Source organism: Canis lupus, chromosome 8 (assembly GCF_048164855.1).
Source record: "Canis lupus baileyi chromosome 8, mCanLup2.hap1, whole genome shotgun sequence".
Lineage (NCBI taxonomy): Eukaryota > Metazoa > Chordata > Mammalia > Carnivora > Canidae > Canis > Canis lupus.
In genome coordinates, this window is record NC_132845.1 from 45,879,046 (window position 1) to 45,896,965 (window position 17,920).

Below are 17,920 nucleotides of genomic sequence, written 5' to 3' on the forward strand. Positions count from 1 at the left end.
AGGGTGGGGGCCCCATCTTTTGGTCCTCCTTCCTCTAGTCATGGTTGGCTGGGCCTTTGAGGCGAGTCTGTGATGTTTGGGTTCCTGCGGCCCCCACTCAACCCCATTATCAGCAGGCAGCCCCAGCCAGGGCCCCATGTTGGATTGGAAAGTTCTTTCTCTGTGATACCTGGGGTCTGATACCCGGTGGAGACCCTCCGTAGGTGGTGAGCATCGTTAATACGTCAAATGAAAAGAAGCAGCTGGAAGGTGGTGGTGACTTGGGTGTGTGTTCTCCTGATCCCATTTTGGGTCCACTTTCTTGCCGCCCAGGCAAGCCACTTCGAGGCCAGCTCTCCTCTCGTCTCTTCCAAAAAGCTCTGAGTCCTTCTAGCAAATACCTGCATTTCATGAATTGTGGCCTCCATATCCGAAAGATATGTCCACATCAGATCCCTAGAATCCGAATGTGACAGGCCCTGCCCTGCCTCTCCTTCCTTCCCTGCCATTATTTGGAAAAAAACGTCTTTCTAGGCGTAATTGAGATAAGGATCTTGAAGTAAGATCATCTTGGATTATGCAGATGGGCCCTAAATCCAAAGACAGGTGTCTTTTAAGAGAAAGGCGGGGCACCTGGGTGGCTCAGTGGTTGAGTGTCTGCCTTCTGCTCAGGGCTTGATCCCAGGGTCCTGGGATCGAGTCCCGCATCGAGCTCCCTACAGGGAGCCTGCTTCTCCATCTGCCTGTGTCTCTGCTCTTTCTCTCTCTCTGTGTCTCATGGATGGATAAGTGAAATCTTTAATAATAATAATAATAATAATAATAATAATAATAATAGAAAGGCAGAAGATTTGAGACATGAAGGGGAGAGGATGGGACCACTGAGGCAGAGAGGACAGTGATTTGGACACAAGGTCACAAAGAAAGGAATGCTGAATCCTTTCTAGTTTCCAGAAGCTAGCAGAAGCAAGGAAGGATTGTCCCCTGGAGCCTCTAGCAGCACGTTGATTTGGACTTCTGGCCCCCAGAACTGTGAGAGACTAAGGCTCTGTTGCGTTGAGCTCCTCTGTTTGTGGTACTCTGCTAAAGGGGGTCCAGGAAATGAAGCCACTAGGGAGTGGAGCAGGGTGGCTGGAGCCGCGGGCCTGAGGCCTCTGAGGGGCTCCAGCCAGCAAGAGCTGCGTGCGCCAGGGAGGCTGCGCGGCCTCGTCTGCAAAATGGAGCCAATAAAGCCGATCTTCCCCGGCTGGTTTTGTTTTGTTCGCACAGCTTTATTGGGATGTAATGCACATGGCATGCAACTCTCCCATTTAAAATGCACCTTTCAGGGTGCGCCTGGGTGGCTCAGTTGGTTGGGTGTCTGTCTTCGGCTCTGGTTCTGATTCTCGGGGTCGTGGGATCAGGCCCCACATTGGGCTCCCTGCTCAGCGGGGAGCCGGCTTCTCCCTCTCTGTGCTGCTCTGCCGACCTGAACTTTCTCTCTGTCAAATAAATAAAGTCTGTTTTTTTAAAAAGATGTTTATTTCATTTATTCATGAGAGATACAGAGAGAGAGAGAGAGGCAGAGACACAGGCAGAGGGAGAAGCAGGCTCCATGTGGAGAGCCTGACGTGGGACTCAATCCCGGGTCTCCAGGATCACGCCCTGGGCTGAAGGCAGCACTAAACCACTGAGCCACCTGGGCTGCCCAATAAATAAAATCTTTAAAAAAATAAAAATAAAATAAAATGCACCATTCTGTGGGCTTTTTACTGTATTTGCACAGTTGCACAACCATGCTCACATCAGCTAAAGAACATTTTTGGCATCCCCCTTAAAAGAAGCACAACCCCATGATCAGTTGCTTCCCAGGTTTTTTTCCACAACTCCCCTAACCCTAGCCAACCACTAATTTACTTTATCTGTAAAGATTTAACTATTCTGCACATTTCATACACATGGAACCATACTGTATATGGCCCTCTGTGTCTGGCTTCTTTTGTCGAGCGTAATGTCACGTTTCCTTCATGTTGTAGCAGGTGTCCGTGCTTTATTCTTTTTACGGCTGAATAGTATTCCATTGCATGGGTTTATGACATTTTGTTTATTCATTCATTTATTGACAGATACTTGAGTTGTTTCCATATTTTGGCCATTAGATATTATACATTTATGAAATTTCGTATATAAGTTTTGTTTTGTTTTTAGAGATTTTATTTATTTATTCATGAGACAGAGAGATGAAAGACACAGGCAGAGGGAGAAGCAGGCTCCTTGTGGGGAGCCCAATGCAGAACTCGATCCCAGACCCCGGGATCACACCCTGAGCCGAAGGCAGACGCTCAACCACTGAGCCACCCAGGCGTCCCACATTTCCATGCATTGGCCTCATATATAAGTTTTTGTGTGGACATCTCCAGAGTGTTTGGAAGATTGAATGAACTGGTGTCTATGATATGCCCTTCACCAAATGAAGAATCTCAGAATCAGCTGCGACTCCTCCAATGTACAGATTGGGAAACTGAGACACAGAGAGGAGCAGCAGAGACTTGCTCGAGGTCACCCCAGACAGTAGAGCAAAAACACTTAATTGCATCTCCTTGTGTCTGACTGCCCAGAACCAAATCCCGGTTCAATTCGGACCTGGGTCACCTTGTGCAAGTTAGCTTCACCTCTCTGGTCCTCAGTGTCTTCATGTGGAGAAGAAGCATGGTAGTAGTATCCACCTCATGTAGTTGGTGTGAGAATGAAATGTGCTAGCCCATGGGTCTGGGCCGTGTTAGGTGCTCTGCAAATCTCAACCGTTCTCACTCTTGGCAGCACCAGATGTGGAACTCAAGTCACCTGGCTCCCAGGTGTCAGGCGTTTTGAGTCTACGCTTCCCCAGTCCCCTTCCCTGTATCATGAGCATCTTCCCAGAGTGATTATAAATTCCTTGGAGGAAGGAGCTGTGGCTTCCTCTCTCCACTGCCCTGAGCATATAAGAGGTGCTGGATGAGCACATCCTTGGCCCTCCCAAACCCTGGCCTTCACTGGGTGCCCCAGCTAGGAACGGTGGTAGGTGTTAATTCTCTACATCTTTCTAACGCTCCCTGTGATGACCGAACGTGTCTTCCTTCCAGACAGTGGACAGTTTGCCACCATGGAGTTGGGGCCTCTGGAAGGCGGGTACCTGGAGCTTCTCAACAGCAGTACCGATCCCTTGCAGCTCTTCCACCTCTATGACCAGACGGACCTGGCTAGAGAAGAGATTGAGCTCTTCTCAGGTGGGCCCTCCACCGCCCCTGCCCCCTCGCGTGGCCTTGCTCACCTCCGCCCTCATCCTGCAGCTAACGCAGTTAGCAACCCAGCAACTGGGGGACGCTCTGGCCTTGGAGCTCGGGTCAGCACCACAGACAGCTCCAGACCGCTTGTTTGCTTTCAAAGGGGACATCTGGTCTCCCCGCCCCGCCCCCACCTCGCCTTCCTTCCCCACCAGCCCTCTTCCCAGACCTTTCCTCCTTCATCCATGGGGCTTTTCCCTCCAGAACCCGACATGGACACCATCAACTGCGAACAGTTCAGCAGACTGTTGTGTGACATGGAAGGTGACGAAGAGACCAGGGAGGCTTATGCCAATATCGGTGAGGAAGCGTTTGAAACCCGGGAGAAGGCTAGCTGAGGGGGAGAGTTCCTTTTTCTCTTTTGTTAACCTCTGCCATCCACCACAAACCACAGCAGGCTTCTCCCTCACGAATCAGGGCATGGGGGATGCGGGGCGAGGGCTAGAAGAGAGACTCGGGGGAAGAAGGGAGATCGACCCCGTTCGCCAATGACCACCGGGCAAACAACATCTCACTTTTAACATTCTCTGCCTCCATTTCTATACCTTTTTATATTTCTTAATCTTCTTTCCTTCCTTCTGCACAGCCCAAACCACCTACCCCTCTCTGTTTTCTTTTTTTAATTTTTTTTCCCTCCCTGATTTCCTCCCCAGCACCTAAACCAAACTACTATTTGTAGTATCTACCCTTTGGGAAGCACCTGTTGCATGCAGATCACTGTATGTGCGTCAGTGCTTTGAAGCTTTACAACAACAAAGGAAGTAACTAGTGTTAGTATCTCCATTTTATGGAGCAGGAAATCAGAAGTTTAGAGAAGTAAAGCACCATACCCGGGGCTGCATTAGGTAGAAGTAGTAGTGGGCCAATAGTCATGCGTAGATTCAAAGTTAGATCTTGCTCATTTCAAAGTCCTTATTTTTAACCACAAAAAAGAAAGTGTCTAGGGTGGGGGAGGTTCTTGGGAGGCTAATTTGCAGGTTTAAAAAGGGCAATAGCTTTCAGATAAGGGCAGAATCTTCGGAGAGAGGTGTTGCTGTTGATGTTTTGGTTTGGGTTTTTTTTTTTTTTTTTTTGAGGGGAGTGGGGCAAATGCTCCCTCGTCTCCCAAGATGACCTCTATCTCAAACAGGCTCTGTTGAATTAGAAAAAGATGCCCCCTCTTCTGGAGATGTAGCCCCCATTTGTCCTCTTGCTGGGCATCCATGTGCAGTGAATGACCTGCACAACTGGCCTCGGTGGCCCTTTCCCCGGCACACCAAGAACCACACCACGCAGGAGGTCTGTGCTTGGCATGAACGTGGCCAGTCTTTCCATGGTGCACAATTAATCCTGTAGCACACAAAGTGGAAAATGGAGAGGAGTGGTAACTGTGTCTCAAAAATTACAGAACTGAGAAGTCTGCCCACTTCCTTTCCTTCCTCGTAACTTAACTTGAGGAAGCAGAAGTGTTCGGTGCCGAGGGTATTCGTATTCCTCACAACTGGAGGCAGTGATGATGGATCGCAGCATGCGGTCCTCAATTTAGGATTGAGGGGCTTTTTCGCTTGGGGGCATCTACACAGGAAACAGAAGCTGTCGAAGCAAGTGGAGGTGGAAGCTTTATCCACATCTGTTCCTCACGTCTGTGGGTTTTCTTTGTGCTTCTAGAAAGCCAGGCTCTGGCCTGGGCATGCAGTCATTTGAGGTATCTTGATATATGTCTAGAAAACAGCTCCCATTTGTGCATAAGTGGGTATGATACTCACCCCTGCCTCCTGGAATGGCTGAGGATTGGATGAGTTTCTGCATGTAAAGTGTCTAGGAAAGGAGTTTGCAAAGAGGGAGTCAGGTGCCCCCCACCGCTACCACTGCCACCATCATCACAGTCATCACGGTCACTGCTGTCCTCTTCTGGCTCTCCACTGCTGATAAAAATCAATCCCTCCCTTTCCCCAACATGAAACTTTCAGTGCGGGCACCTGTCTCTGAGTTTCTCAAACACCTTCCCTCACCCTGTCCCCACTGCCCGGAGCCCTCCACTTCCCACCTCCCTGACTCTGACCATCTCCCAAGGCCTGGCTCCGGGGTCCCTTCCCTCAGGAGCCCTCCCTGCTGGGCCCATGCTACCCTACACTCTTTCCTCTGACCTCTTGCCATGATCACGGTCTCCCCATTGGCTCCCAGTCATGTACCACTTTCTACAATGAACCGCTACTTATTAAGCGCCTGTGGTGTACTAGCTGCTGTGTTTGGTGTGGAGCCTCTAATGCTCACCATCCATCCTTGGGTTGTAGGTATTACTTATTCTCATTACGCAGAAGAGGAATTGGAATCCCAGAGAGATTAGGTAATTGGTCCAAGTGTGCACAGCTAGTAGGGTTAATGGGGACAGAGCTGGAATTTAACCTTAAACCCCGTGACAATGCTACCACAACCGTGTTGTACTACTTTAGAGCAATAGTCAAGTTTTCATGGATGTACATCATCCCTTCAGTTAGATTAAGAGGCCATGAAGGTTCAGTGTTGCTTCGTTCATTTGATCATTCATTCAGCACACACTGAGCCCCGCCATGTGTGCCAAGCCTTGAGGGCCTACCCCAAGGCGTGGGGTGCAATAGGCTTTCAGAAAACTCTACCGACTGACTGTTCTTTTCCTTGTCTGGGCAGCGGAACTGGACCAGTACGTGTTCCAGGACTCCCAACTGGAGGGTCTGGGCAAAGACATTTTCAGTAAGTGGGAGGATTCTTGGCTCAGCCTGTATTCCCTTCCTTGTTGCTTGGGGAGCCTTGTCACATCTAACGGCCACCCTTGGAAGGGTGGTCACATCCCCGCCCAATGTAGGGACGATGGAGGCTCACTTTGGGCATCCTTTGACTGTGTGTTGGTGTCTCTGGTTTCTCTCCAAAGTCGAGCATATAGGATTAGAAGACATGATCAGCGAGACTGTGGAGGTGCTAGAGGAAGCAGGACAGAAAAGTCAGAAAAGACGTGAGTAAGCCCCTCTCTGACCTGACCCTGGCCTGCTTGACTCTTGGCCCTGTCTTTGCTCCCAGTTGCTTCCCCTGTTAAGCCCTATCTGCTTTCCCTAGGTTTGGATGTTCCGCCCCCCACGCCCCTCACTGCTGCTCCTGGTGACCCAGGGAGGAAGCAGACAGCCCAGGGTGCTAGGGGCCACTCTCCATGTGCGTCTGTGCCCCTGGCTATTTTGATTGCCATTTCCCAAAGGACCTTTGGGCCCTGGCTTCTCTTTCACTCTTCATTGTCACCTCTGTGTTTGAGGGAGGTGTCTTCAGGTGCAGATTCTGGAGTCAGCAAGAACAAGTCAGAGTCCCGGGTTGCTATTTATGGTCTGTGTGGCCTTGAGCGAGTGCCTGGACCTCTCTGAGCCTCCTATTCAGTCTCTGTGCTTCCTTAATCTGTCCTCACCAGTCAGTCTACATGGGCTTCTAAGTACAAATCAGATAGTTTAGCTGTCCTCCTAACCCTCCAACAGCTACAAAATACATACACAAGGCCTATATGATCCGGCTATTCCCAACTCTCCAAACTCGCCATGGGCCAGGACATTCCAGCCACGCTGGCTTCCTCCCATTCTTTAGCTCACCTACTCTTTGCAGCCTCAGGGCCCTTGCACTTGCCATTCTACCTGGAATGCCCTTTCCCCAGTTCTTCCCATAGCAGGCTCCTCTGAATCCTTTAGGTCTTGGCTAATTTGTCACCTCCTCCTGAAGGCCTTCTTTGACCACCCTTTCCACATAGATCACCTCACTGATTGTCACCTTGTGTCTCTCCTAGCCCCTTAGCACTTGCCACCATCTGGACTTACTTTTATTTTTATTATTGCCTTTTATATATTGCCTTTTTAAAAAAGATTTTATTTATGTGTTCATGAGAGACACACAGAGAGAGGTAGAGACACAGGCAGAGGGAGAGGCAGGCTCCCCATAGGGAGTTTGATGTGAGACTTGATCCCAGGACCCTGGGGATCACATCCTGAGCCAAAGGCAGACGCTCAACCACTGAGCCACCCAGGTGCCTCTATCTATTGCCTTTTGACTAGTTCCCTGCTGTGAGGACAGGGATCTTGTCTTCCTTACTCATTAACTGCATCCCCAGAATCTAACACAGTCCCTGCTGTAGCACCTCAGTGAATGTCCACCAAATTAACATATCTGTAAAATGGGTATAACAGTTGAGTAAGAGCTTACTATGCTCCAGACCATGTGTCAGACTCATACCTGTTTCTTTATTTGTTAACAGGTAAAGCAGGTACATAGCATAAAAATTCAAAAGATGCAATAATATTCAGTGAAACAAACAAACAACCTCCCACCTCTGTTCCCTAGATTCTCAGTTTCCCTCCCTGAAAACAGCCTATGTGACCAGTTCCCTTTTTACCCTGTTAGGAAATTCTATTTGTCTATCAGCCAGCTCTTTAAAATAAATTTTTTTTTTCACTACACAAATAACCACAGTTTTACTAATGCTCTCTTGCACCTGGCTTTCTTCATTTAACATGCCTGGGAGGTCATTTCTGTATCACTGATGGAGAACACAATATTCATCAGGGAATATTCCTCTTGCTTGCTTGGTTTTTTTGTTTCATTCAAGAAATATTTTCCCCAGATTTTTACTACAAAACTTTTCAGTGTAAAGTAAAGGCGAAAGAATCGTACTACAAACAGCTGTTTGGCTCTAGTTGCCTTAACGCATCTCTGTCCATCTGTCACCCCCTTTCCCCACCCATTCATCCATTCGTTTTATTTTGGGAAACTTTCAAAGTAAAGTGCAGACACCAGTCCCCTTCCCTGTATGTCCATTAGCATTCTTGTTCTTTTTTTTTTTTTTTAAGGGCTGCATGGAATTTCGCTGGGTGGGTGAATCATAATTTGTTTAGCCAGCCCCGGGCTGAGAGACACATAGGGTTTTTCTCCGTTGGCGTGCTAGTGCTTGGCACTTAGCTCACGATTTTTCAGTGCACTCGGGCTAAGTAGGAATCCCCGCCCCGGGTTCACAGATGAGCCATCAAGGCTCACAGAGGCTGTGTTGCAAAGACGCACAGCTAGGAAAAGACCAAAAGCAGGGTTTTTTTTCAATGCTTATTTTTCTAAATTCAAACTCATCTTGTGTCCCCTGCCTCTTCCAGTATCTCATTAGCCCTGGGTGTTTAAGGTGGGGTTTGGGCACAGCCAGACAGGCAGGGAGCAGGAACGATCAGAGAAAGGGGAGGCAAGGGGACCCACAAGGCCACTTCCCCACCATTTAGGGCAGGGCCATGTGGCTGCTGGGGTTCCTGGGCTCCTCATGGCTTGGACCACACCTTCCTCCGGGCACCTGACCATGATATTCTCTCCGCAGCCTTCCCAGAGGAACTGCCCGTGGACTTGAAGCACAGGAAGCTAGGTGAGCAGGGTGGGGTGGGCCCAGGGAGATGATGAGGCGGGAAGGCCAGGGCCTCTGCAGGTGCATGTATGAAAGGCAGTGGAAAGCCAAGGCTCAGATAGGTGAAGTGGCTCATCCAAGGTCACACAGCTACTGAGAGGCGGAGTTGGGATGCAAACCAAGATCGTGATGCCATACCCCTTGTTCTGCAGTTTCAGGGCTGCTGGGAGGTTCAACTTCTCCTACCAAGCCTCTCCCTCTACACCCCTTCTTCTTAATTCTGAGTCAGAGAGGAGATCCTGCCTCCTGCCTTATTCCACTGCCCCTCCAGGCCACACTTCTCCTTTTATAGTACAGAGTCACCAAGGGTCAGCTGGTCACCCAGTACCCTCTGGCCTCCTGAGAGCCCCATGCCGCAGTCAGCCTCTTCCTCAGCTCCCTGCCTCCTCCCTCCAGATGCCCCCTCCTCTCCCTTCACCTCCCCTCTTGTACCACCTCCCTTCTTGTCCTGGTTGTGATTACAAAGTGTGTGTGTGGGGTGGGGGGGGGACCAACCCCTGAGTGACAGAGTGAGGAAATAGCTCGTAATCTAATGAAGGAAGCCTAATCCCTACCCTCAGAAAGAACCGATCTGATGGGAGAGACTGGAGCCCTGTCCATGAAGAATCCAGAACAATGGGGTATCCTTGGGTTTAGCCCCTGCCTTCAGCCCAGGGCATGATCCTGGGGTCCCAGGATCAAGTCCCACATCAGGCTCCCTGCATGGAGCCTGCTTCTCCCTCTGCCTGTGTCTCGACCTCTCTTTCTGTGTCTCTCATGAATAAATAAATCTTAAAAAAAAAAAGAATCCAGAATGATGGAGAAGTGATCCCTGGCCTCAGAAATCTCTCAGTCTGATGGGAGACACTGGGTTCCTACTTTCAAAGACTTACCCCAGTCCGATGGGGGAGATAGGAGCTCTCCCTGTGAAGACCCGGGATGATAGGAAAATCGTCCCTCTGGGGAGCTCCCAAACTGATGGGAGAAGCAAATTTCTACCCTCTTCTATGTCCCTACTAAATGGAGGAGAAAAACCCCTGCCCCAGTCTGATGGGGGACAAGGGGACACATACAGCCCCTGCCTTCTTTAGGGAGTGCTTGGGGCCTCTTAGGGTCCCCCAAGGGGCTCAGCAGCTGGCCATGGAAGGTGGTAGGGGCCCCAGGCACCAGCCTGTTCATAGGTTCTGTCCTGCCTGTGGCTCTCCACCTTAGGAAGCTCTCAGGACCTGGTGTCAGGGAAAGGGCTGGGGGCTGGAGGACTGCCTGGCACAGAGAAGCTGCTGACAGAGCAGCTTCCCTCGGGCTGGGAAGAAGATGGGAGCTTCCTTAACTGCCAGGAGAGATTACTCTGCTTCTGAGGTCCTCCCCAGAAGGGTCCCTCCAGACCCCTTCGGATCCCACCCATGGTCCCGTTGATCTAACATGCTTCCTCTTCCTCACAGCTGAGCCCCTCACTGTACCCATGGTGACTGGCACCTTCCTGGTGGAGTCAGTGAGTGACCCCTCGGCTCTTCCCTGCCTGTCATCACCTGCCATCTTCAACGAGCAGCCCGCACCTGTCCAGAGCTGGCTCGGGGAGACTGTCCTGATGCCAGGTACGTTAGGGACTTGGGGAGCAGACTTCCCCACCCACTCTGTGTAGCCCACTTCCACCCAGCTAGTCCCACCCTCACGGTCCCCATCAACTCAGCCTGTGCCGGGGAATGTGCCTTGGAAGGAAACACGTCCCCTGGGAGATAGAGCAGGGAAGGCCCACCGATTGGGGCGTCTACCCGTCAGCCCTCATCACTCATCAGCTGTGAACTGAGCACCCCGTCTGTGCCAGCCACTCTGCGGGTACTGGGGACACCGTCATGGGCCAGCCAGACACAGCTGCTGCTCCAGGGGACGGTGGCGCTGTCAGATGTCCATCGAATAATCATGAAACGGGATGAGGAACATAGGTGCTCCGGACGCTCCCACCTCATGCCTTTGCCTCTTGCAGTACCTGCCTCTGGTTCCTTGCTGAGCTGCCTGAGTCTTCCTGCTGGTGGCATCCAGATCGTCCCCAGCCTCCCCTCCCTGCCCCAGGGGCTCTGGCCCATCTCGGGGGCTGGGACAGGGGTGTCTGGCATGGTCATCTATCAAGGTGAGTGTGTGAGGCCTGGCTGCCCCCGCACCCCCCTCCCGCTGCTACCTGCCTCCTCCCTGATCCCATCCTCCCCCCAACCCCAGGCGTGCAGCACCTTCTCATGATACACCCTCCCCCAGAACACCCTTCTCTGACCCCCTTTCCCAAAAATCAAAGCAGAAGAGCAGAGCTCCCCGAGGTGGTTTGGGTTGAGTGACCCAGCCAGTGGCCTGTAGCTTTCCATGTGTCACTTCCCCCCACCAAGCCTTAGCTTTGCTTTATTTTCCCCCTCCTCTGTACTAAACTTCATGCTATTTAAAAATCACGATGACAGTACATGCTCATTCACAAGCCAAACAATAAGAGATGCTCGCCAGAGGTACTGAGGCTCTTCCGCACTCTCAGGGTAGCGTGGTTTGGTGTGCATCCTTGTGTAGCTTTTCTGGAATTGCCTTATTTCGCGATCGGCAGGATGGCCCCTGCTGACCTCCCATGGTTGGGGGTTGTGAATTGTCCAGGGCAAGGCTCGCTTGGGCTCTCAGGGATGAGAGAGAAGATGAAGCCAGGGAAGGGGCAAGGGGGACTCTCAGCCAATCCAAGAGCATCTTTTAAAGGTCGTACACCAGTTTTCTGTATGCACCGGGGACCAGAAGCAAGGGAGTGCCCCTGACATCTAGGCAAGTGGACACTGACCACACAGCAGGAAGAGTATTTTTTTTAAGATTTTATTTATTCACACACAGAGAGAGAGAGAGAGGCAGAGACACAGGCAGAGGGAGAAGTAGGCCCCATGCAGGGAGCCCGATGTGGGACTCCATCCCTGGGACTCCAGGATCACGCCCTGGGCCAAAGGCATGTGCTAAACCACTGAGCCACCCATGGATCCCCAGGAAGAGTATTATAGTAGCACTTGCCCTAAGCTGCCTGTGAGCTGACTGTGCCCATTTCACAGGTGGGGAAACCAAGTCGCTGTGAGCTAGATGTAACTCCAGAGTTCTTTCCTCAGTTCTGTCCTGAAATGTCCTCCTTTGGAAGTGCCCCCGGATCTCCTCCCCAGACTTCCAAGCCACGCAGCCTAATTTGGGTGGGGGTGACCCGAGTGGGTGCCTGGGCGAATACCTGGCTAGTTCTCACTGCTTGCCTTTGTCCCAATGTAGGGGAGATGCCCCAGGCCAGCCAGGTGCTTCCTTCCAGTGGCCCAGCCGTGCAGAGTCTCCCCAAGTCCCCAGATCGGCCTGGCTCCACCAGCCCCTTTGCCCCATCTGCCGCTGACCTTCCTGGCATGCCAGAACCAGCCCTGACCTCCCGTGCAAATATGACAGGTAAGGACCCTCGGGGCCCATGAGAGCTATAGGAAGCAAGACTGAGGCCCTGGGGAGGAGGAACTGAGCCGCCCCCAGGGACGGGGAGGCTGTGTGTACGGGTAAAACAAGGCAGGGAGGGTCTCCAGGGAGTGAAAGTCATAAGAGAACCCTTGCTCCACCTAAATCTGACCACTGGCCTTTAGCTCCTGGTCACCTGGAACAAAAAGAGACCCAGTGTGGCCAGATCTTCTGAATTGTCACCAGAATTATAAATCTCAAGTTTTACATAGATAAATTTTTTTTAAAATATTTTTTAAAAAGATCAATTATTTATTCATGAGAGACACAGAGAAAGGCAGAGACACAGGCAAAGGGAGAAGCAGGCTCCCTGCAGGTCACCACCTTATGACCTTGGTCTTGGGGGATGGGGGTGGGGTTGGGGGGATGAGGACTCAGCCCGCAGTGGTTCTGCCTTTGGGATACTCAGGACTGAATGTTCCCAAGGCAGGGAGGTCCCAGGGCAGGCCTCTCACCCTAACTGCTTCATCTCCAGAGGACCAGCTGTCCCCTCCCCGATGTGTGGCAGCTCACGAGGTCTCCAGCAAGCCTCCAAAATTGCCCGGTGAGTGGTGGTGGACTCTCTGTGCCCTGAGGGGCAGGAGGTGAAAGCCCAAATCTGCCTCTCCTTCATTCACTCACTCACTCACTCACTCACTCACTCACTCACTCACTCACCCATCCCTTACTCAACCCCATTCTGTCGGCTGGCTCACATGCATTTGTTCACATGCTCCCTTGAGTCCACCATGCACAACACGTAAGTCATGTTTACCGAGGGCCTGGCCTCGGAGGTGCTCCCCAAGTGCTGAGGGAATGATGAGGGGAGAGTGAACAAAGGAAAGAGTGACTACGGGCATGGGGGCGAGGGAAGGTGGGATGCGAGGGTGACCGAGCTCCGATGTCTTCCTCTGTTCCATGTGCTCTTCTAAGCAGATACGTTAAATCGCACGTGTCGCACACGGCCCTAATGTTAGCCCCCCTTCTGCAGATGAGGGACTCCTGGGGCATTGCCCCAAGACACAGTGGAGTCTAGGACATGTTCCAGATTACAGTAATTAGTGGTGGACCTGGGATTGGAACCAGATACCTGGATTCCACTCTCTTAACCCTTTATGCCTCCCCCACCCCTTCTTAGAGTAGGTGAGCAAGAGCAGAGGGGGTTAGCCAGTAGATGAAGGGGTGGGTAGGTACACAAGGGAGAAGACAGGTGAATGATGGTGAGCGAACGAATGAATGAGTAGCTGAACGAGGCAGTAATAAAGAAGGCAGTGGGTGGGGATCGACTGGCGTGTGGGTGAAAAAGCTAGTGACGGTGGTCAGGCTGGCCTCATGATGGCCGGTCCTGCCGCTGGCACCCTCCCCCCCCCCAACTCACACCCTCCTGGGACTTTGCAGAGAGCGTGAAGCAGTTCTGCAGCTCCCTGCGAGACAAGTACCAGGCCGAGCCCGCAGGCCCGGATGGCATCCTGGTGGAGGTGGAGCTGGTGAGGGCACGGCTGGAGAAGAGCAGCAGCAAGAGCCAGGACAGGGAGCTGGCCACCCCGGACTGGGCGGAGCGGCAGCTGGCCCGAGGGGGTCTGGCCGAGGTGCTGCTGGCCGCGGGTGACCGCCGGCGGCCGCGGGAGACACAGGTGATCGCTGTGCTGGGTAAAGCAGGACAGGGGAAGAGTTGCTGGGCCCGAGAAGTGAGCCGGGCCTGGGCCTGCGGCCAGCTGCCACAGTACGACTTCGTCTTCTACATCCCCTGCCACTGTCTGGACCGTGCGGGGGACACGTACCGCCTGCAGGATCTGCTCTTCTCCCTGGGGCCCCGGCCGCAGCCCGTGGATGACGAGGTCTTTGGCCATATCTTGAGGAGGCCCGACCGTGTTCTTCTCATCCTGGATGCCTTCGAGGGGCTCGAAGGCCAAGACGGTGCGTGCGGCCCCACGTCCACAGAGCCCCAGTCCCTCCGGGGGCTGCTGGCCGGCCTCTTCCAGCGTAAGCTGCTGCGAGGCTGCACCCTGCTGCTCATCGCCCGGCCCCGGGGCCGCCTGGCCCAGAGCCTGAGCAAGGCCGACGTCGTGTTCGAGGTGGCCGGCTTCTCGGCCCAGCAGGCCGAGACATACATGACGCGCTACTTGGACCACTCTGGGGCCACGGAGCACCGAGAGCGAGCCCTGGCCCTCCTCCGCGGCCAGCCGTTCCTCCTCAGCCACAGCCACAGCCCCACTGTGTGCCAGGCCGTGTGCCAGCTCTCCGAGGCCCTCCTGGAGCTGGGCGACGGGGCCAAGCTGCCCTCCACGCTCACGGGACTCTACGTGGGCCTGCTAGGCCCTGCGGCCCAGGACAGCCCCCCGGGGGCCCTGGCGGGACTGGCCAGGCTGGCGTGGGAGCTGGGCCGCAGACACCGGGGCACGCTGCAGGAGAGCCAGTTCCCGTCGGCGGAGGTGAGGGCCTGGGCCGTGGCCAAGGGCTTGGTGCGGCCCGTCCCTGGGGCCCCAGACACGGAGCTGGCCTTCTCCAGCTTCCTCCTGCAGTGCTTCCTGGGGGCCGTGTGGCTGGCCCTGAGCAGTGAGATCAAGGACAAGGAGCTGCCACAGTACTTGGCATTGACCCCAAGGAAAAAGAGGCCCTACGACAACTGGCTGGAGGGCGTACCGCGCTTCCTGGCCGGGCTGCTTTTCCAGCCTCATGCCGACTGCCTCGGAGCCCTGGCAGGGCCGGCCGGGGTCACCTTGGGGGACAGGAAGCAGAAAGTGCTCAGCAGGTACCTGAAGCGGCTGCAGCCAGGGACGCTCCGGGCCGGGCGGCTGCTGGAGCTGCTGCACTGTGCCCACGAGGCCTCGGACCCTGCGCTCTGGCAGCACGTGGTGCAGGGGCTCCCGGGTCGCCTGTCCTTCCTGGGCACCCGGCTCACGCCTCCCAACGCCTACGTGCTGGGCAGCGCCTTGGCGGCGGCGGGCCAAGACTTCTCCCTGGACCTCCGCAGCACTGGCATCGACCCCTCTGGACTGGGGAGCCTCGTGGGACTCAGCTGTGTCACCCATTTCAGGTGGGGGCAGGCGACAGGGGGAGAGGGCCTCCGCCGTGGGGGTCTCATAGGCCGGCACAGTAGCCGGGCGGGGGTAGAAGTGATGCTTTCCATTTTTAAAAAATTATTTATTTATTCATGAGAGACACACAGAGAGAGGCAGAGACACAGGCAGAGGGAGAAGCAGGCTCCCCGCGAGGAGCCCGATGTGGGACTCGATCCCAGGGCCCCGGAATCACACCCTGAGCCGAAGGCAGACACTCAACCACTGAGCTACCCGGGTGTCCCAATGCCTTCTGTTTTTAACATGAGGACATCAAGACTCAGAGAGGGACAGTAGCTTGCCCAAGGTCACACAGCCAGTGAAAGGCAGCGTCTTCAACCAATATTTGGGGGTAATGTTTGTTTCTTGTGCTTTTAAATTTACTTTCTTTACATTTTAGAGGGTGGGGAGGAAGAGGGAAAGAATCTCAAGCAGACTGCAAGCTGAGCACAGACACCCCCCCCCTTCCCCTCAGGGCTTGATCTCACAATCCTGAGATCGTGATCTGAGCTGTAACCAAGAGTTGGATGCTTAACTCACTGAGCCATGCAGGCACACCTTCAACCCATATTCGAAGACCTGCCAGGTGCCACTGGGCCACGTTTAGGATCTAAGACTTTGATCTGGGCTCAAATTCGTATTCTTCTCTCCGTTCCCTAGTCAAGCCACAGCCTCCCCTCGGGCTCCCCAAGCCCCTCCTCCCTTTTCCAGTCTGCTTCACATTCAAGCACCAGAGCAGTCTTCCTAGAACTTGCATCTGATCATATATCACCCTTCCGATTCCTTAACTGGGCTCACTTAAATCCTTCTGTGATCTGTTTGATCCCTTGGGTCCTATCTGCAGAAAATCTGTCCCACCGGAAGGGGACCTCCTACACACTTTACCCGAGCCCTTATAGTGGTTCAACCACTCAGCTTCCTGGTAGCCAAAGCACAAAGGAAAAGAGAACCACTGGGAGGGCTGAGAAAAGGGAGGAATCGGTAAGAGCTGGAGTGGTCGTGGAAGGCTTCCTGGAGGAGGTAGGGATGAGGCTGAGCACAGAAAGTGTCTAAATAGGTAGGAGGTCCCCTCATGGAGCTGCCCCTCCATTATGGTCTAGCCCGGTCCTTGTGCCCGGGTCTGAGGCCCTTCCTCCACAGGGCTGCGCTGAGTGACGCGGTGGGGCTGTGGGAGTCTCTCCAGCAGCGAGGGGAGACCAAGCTGCTCCGGGCGGTGGAGGAGAAGTTCACCATCGAGCCTTTCAAGGCCAAGTCCCCGAAGGACGTGGAAGACCTGGGCAACCTCGTGCAGATCCAGAGGTGAGGAGGAGAGGGCGTGACAGGTGGCTCAGACCACCCAGGTTGAGGACAGCCAGGACCCAACACTATGTTTGCCATCGGTACCTCTCCCCTCTTTGGGACATCCGTGCCCTCCCCCAGGCCGCCCAGACTCTCCCACTGCAGGCGCCACCCGGGGCAGAGCCTCCAGGACCCATGACTTTGTGCCATGTGAAACTTGCCATCGTGAACCCGATTCATGCTCAGCTACAGCCAGAGAGAGACTCCCTGCTCAGGGTCGAGGAGCTGCCGTCCGCATCTAGGGACAGAAGGGACACCGGGGGCCACCTTTCAAGGCGGCCGGGACCAGTATCGCCCCCGTGCTATAGGGACGGCAGAGCTCTAAGGTCCAGAGGGCAGAGGAAACAGGACTATGAAACAGCCGTTTCTCATTCTGTCAGCATCCATTGTTTGAGCACCTACTGTGTGCTGCCTGGGCCGGGTTTGGGGGAGCACCTACTGTGTGCCATCTAGCCAGGGTTTGGCGAGCACCTACTGTGTGCCATCTAGCCAGGGTTTGGTAGGCATCTACTGTGTGCCATCTGGGCCAGGTTTGATGAGCACCTACTGTGTGCCACCTGGGCCGGGTATGGTGAGCAACTACTGTGTGCCATCTAACCAGGGTTTGGTAGGCATCTACTGTGTGCCATCTAGCCAGGGTTTGGTGAGCACCTACTGTGAGCCATCTGGGACAGGTTTGATGAACACCTACTCTGTGCCACCTGGGCCAGGTTTGGTGAGCACCTACTGTGTGCCACCTGGGCCAGGTGTGGCAAGCACCTTCTCCGAGGCTCTTTCCACGACACCCACAGGAATGCCTTCATAACATCCTGTTCTGGGGTGTTCCTTTTTTAACGAAGGCCAACAACAGCCCCAAAGAAGGCAGGCCTCCCTGGGAATTCGGGGGCGCTCAGGCAGACATCCTGGGTGGGACACATACGGTGCTCCCCGCGAACGTTGCCCATTCTCCCCAGGACGAGGAGTTCCTCGGAAGACACAGCTGGAGAACTCCCTGCTGTCCGGGACCTCAAGAAGCTGGAGTTTGCGTAAGCAGAGCAGTGGATGGTCTCGGGTCCCCATGGGGGGTCCTTATCCAGCATTATTAGCTGGGCCTGTGCCACCGGGAATGGACGTGGGTCCCCAAAGTCATTCTTTTTTTTTTTTTTTAAGATTTTATTTACTTATTTGAGAGAGAGAGAGAGAGAGCACGGGAGCCAGAACAAGCCGAATCAGTGCTGAGCGCAGAACCGGATACGGGGCTTGATCCCAGGACCCTGGGATCCTGACCTGAGCCAAAATCGAGAGTCGGTCACTTAACTGACTGAGCCCCCTAGGCGCCCCACCAAAATCCTTCTTATCCTCTCACTCGCCCCTTTGGACACCAGCTTCCA

General features: G+C 53.9%; 1 protein-coding gene across 11 annotated transcripts in view; it reads left to right on the plus strand.

Moving 5' to 3' along the window:
* Positions 1–17,920, plus strand: part of CIITA (class II major histocompatibility complex transactivator) — a 69,758-nt gene that overhangs the window by 42,206 nt on the left and 9,632 nt on the right. For 8 of the 11 annotated variants that reach the window (XM_072835784.1, XM_072835775.1, XM_072835783.1 and 5 more), the window contains 12 exons: positions 3,081–3,224; positions 3,486–3,581; positions 5,928–5,990; positions 6,169–6,249; positions 8,620–8,664; positions 10,125–10,277; positions 10,667–10,810; positions 11,950–12,114; positions 12,605–12,718; positions 13,552–15,190; positions 16,353–16,511; positions 17,504–17,575. In XM_072835784.1, coding sequence (XP_072691885.1) covers positions 3,101–3,224; positions 3,486–3,581; positions 5,928–5,990; positions 6,169–6,249; positions 8,620–8,664; positions 10,125–10,277; positions 10,667–10,810; positions 11,950–12,114; positions 12,605–12,718; positions 13,552–15,190; positions 16,353–16,511; positions 17,504–17,575 — 2,855 coding nt within the window. In that variant the 5' untranslated portion in view covers positions 3,081–3,100. Of the gene's footprint in view, positions 1–3,080; positions 3,225–3,485; positions 3,582–5,927; positions 5,991–6,168; positions 6,250–8,619; positions 8,665–10,124; positions 10,278–10,666; positions 10,811–11,949; positions 12,115–12,604; positions 12,719–13,551; positions 15,191–16,312; positions 16,512–17,503; positions 17,576–17,920 lie in introns of those variants that run through there. The other 3 variants (XM_072835777.1, XM_072835787.1, XM_072835778.1) reach the window with 3 other exon arrangements.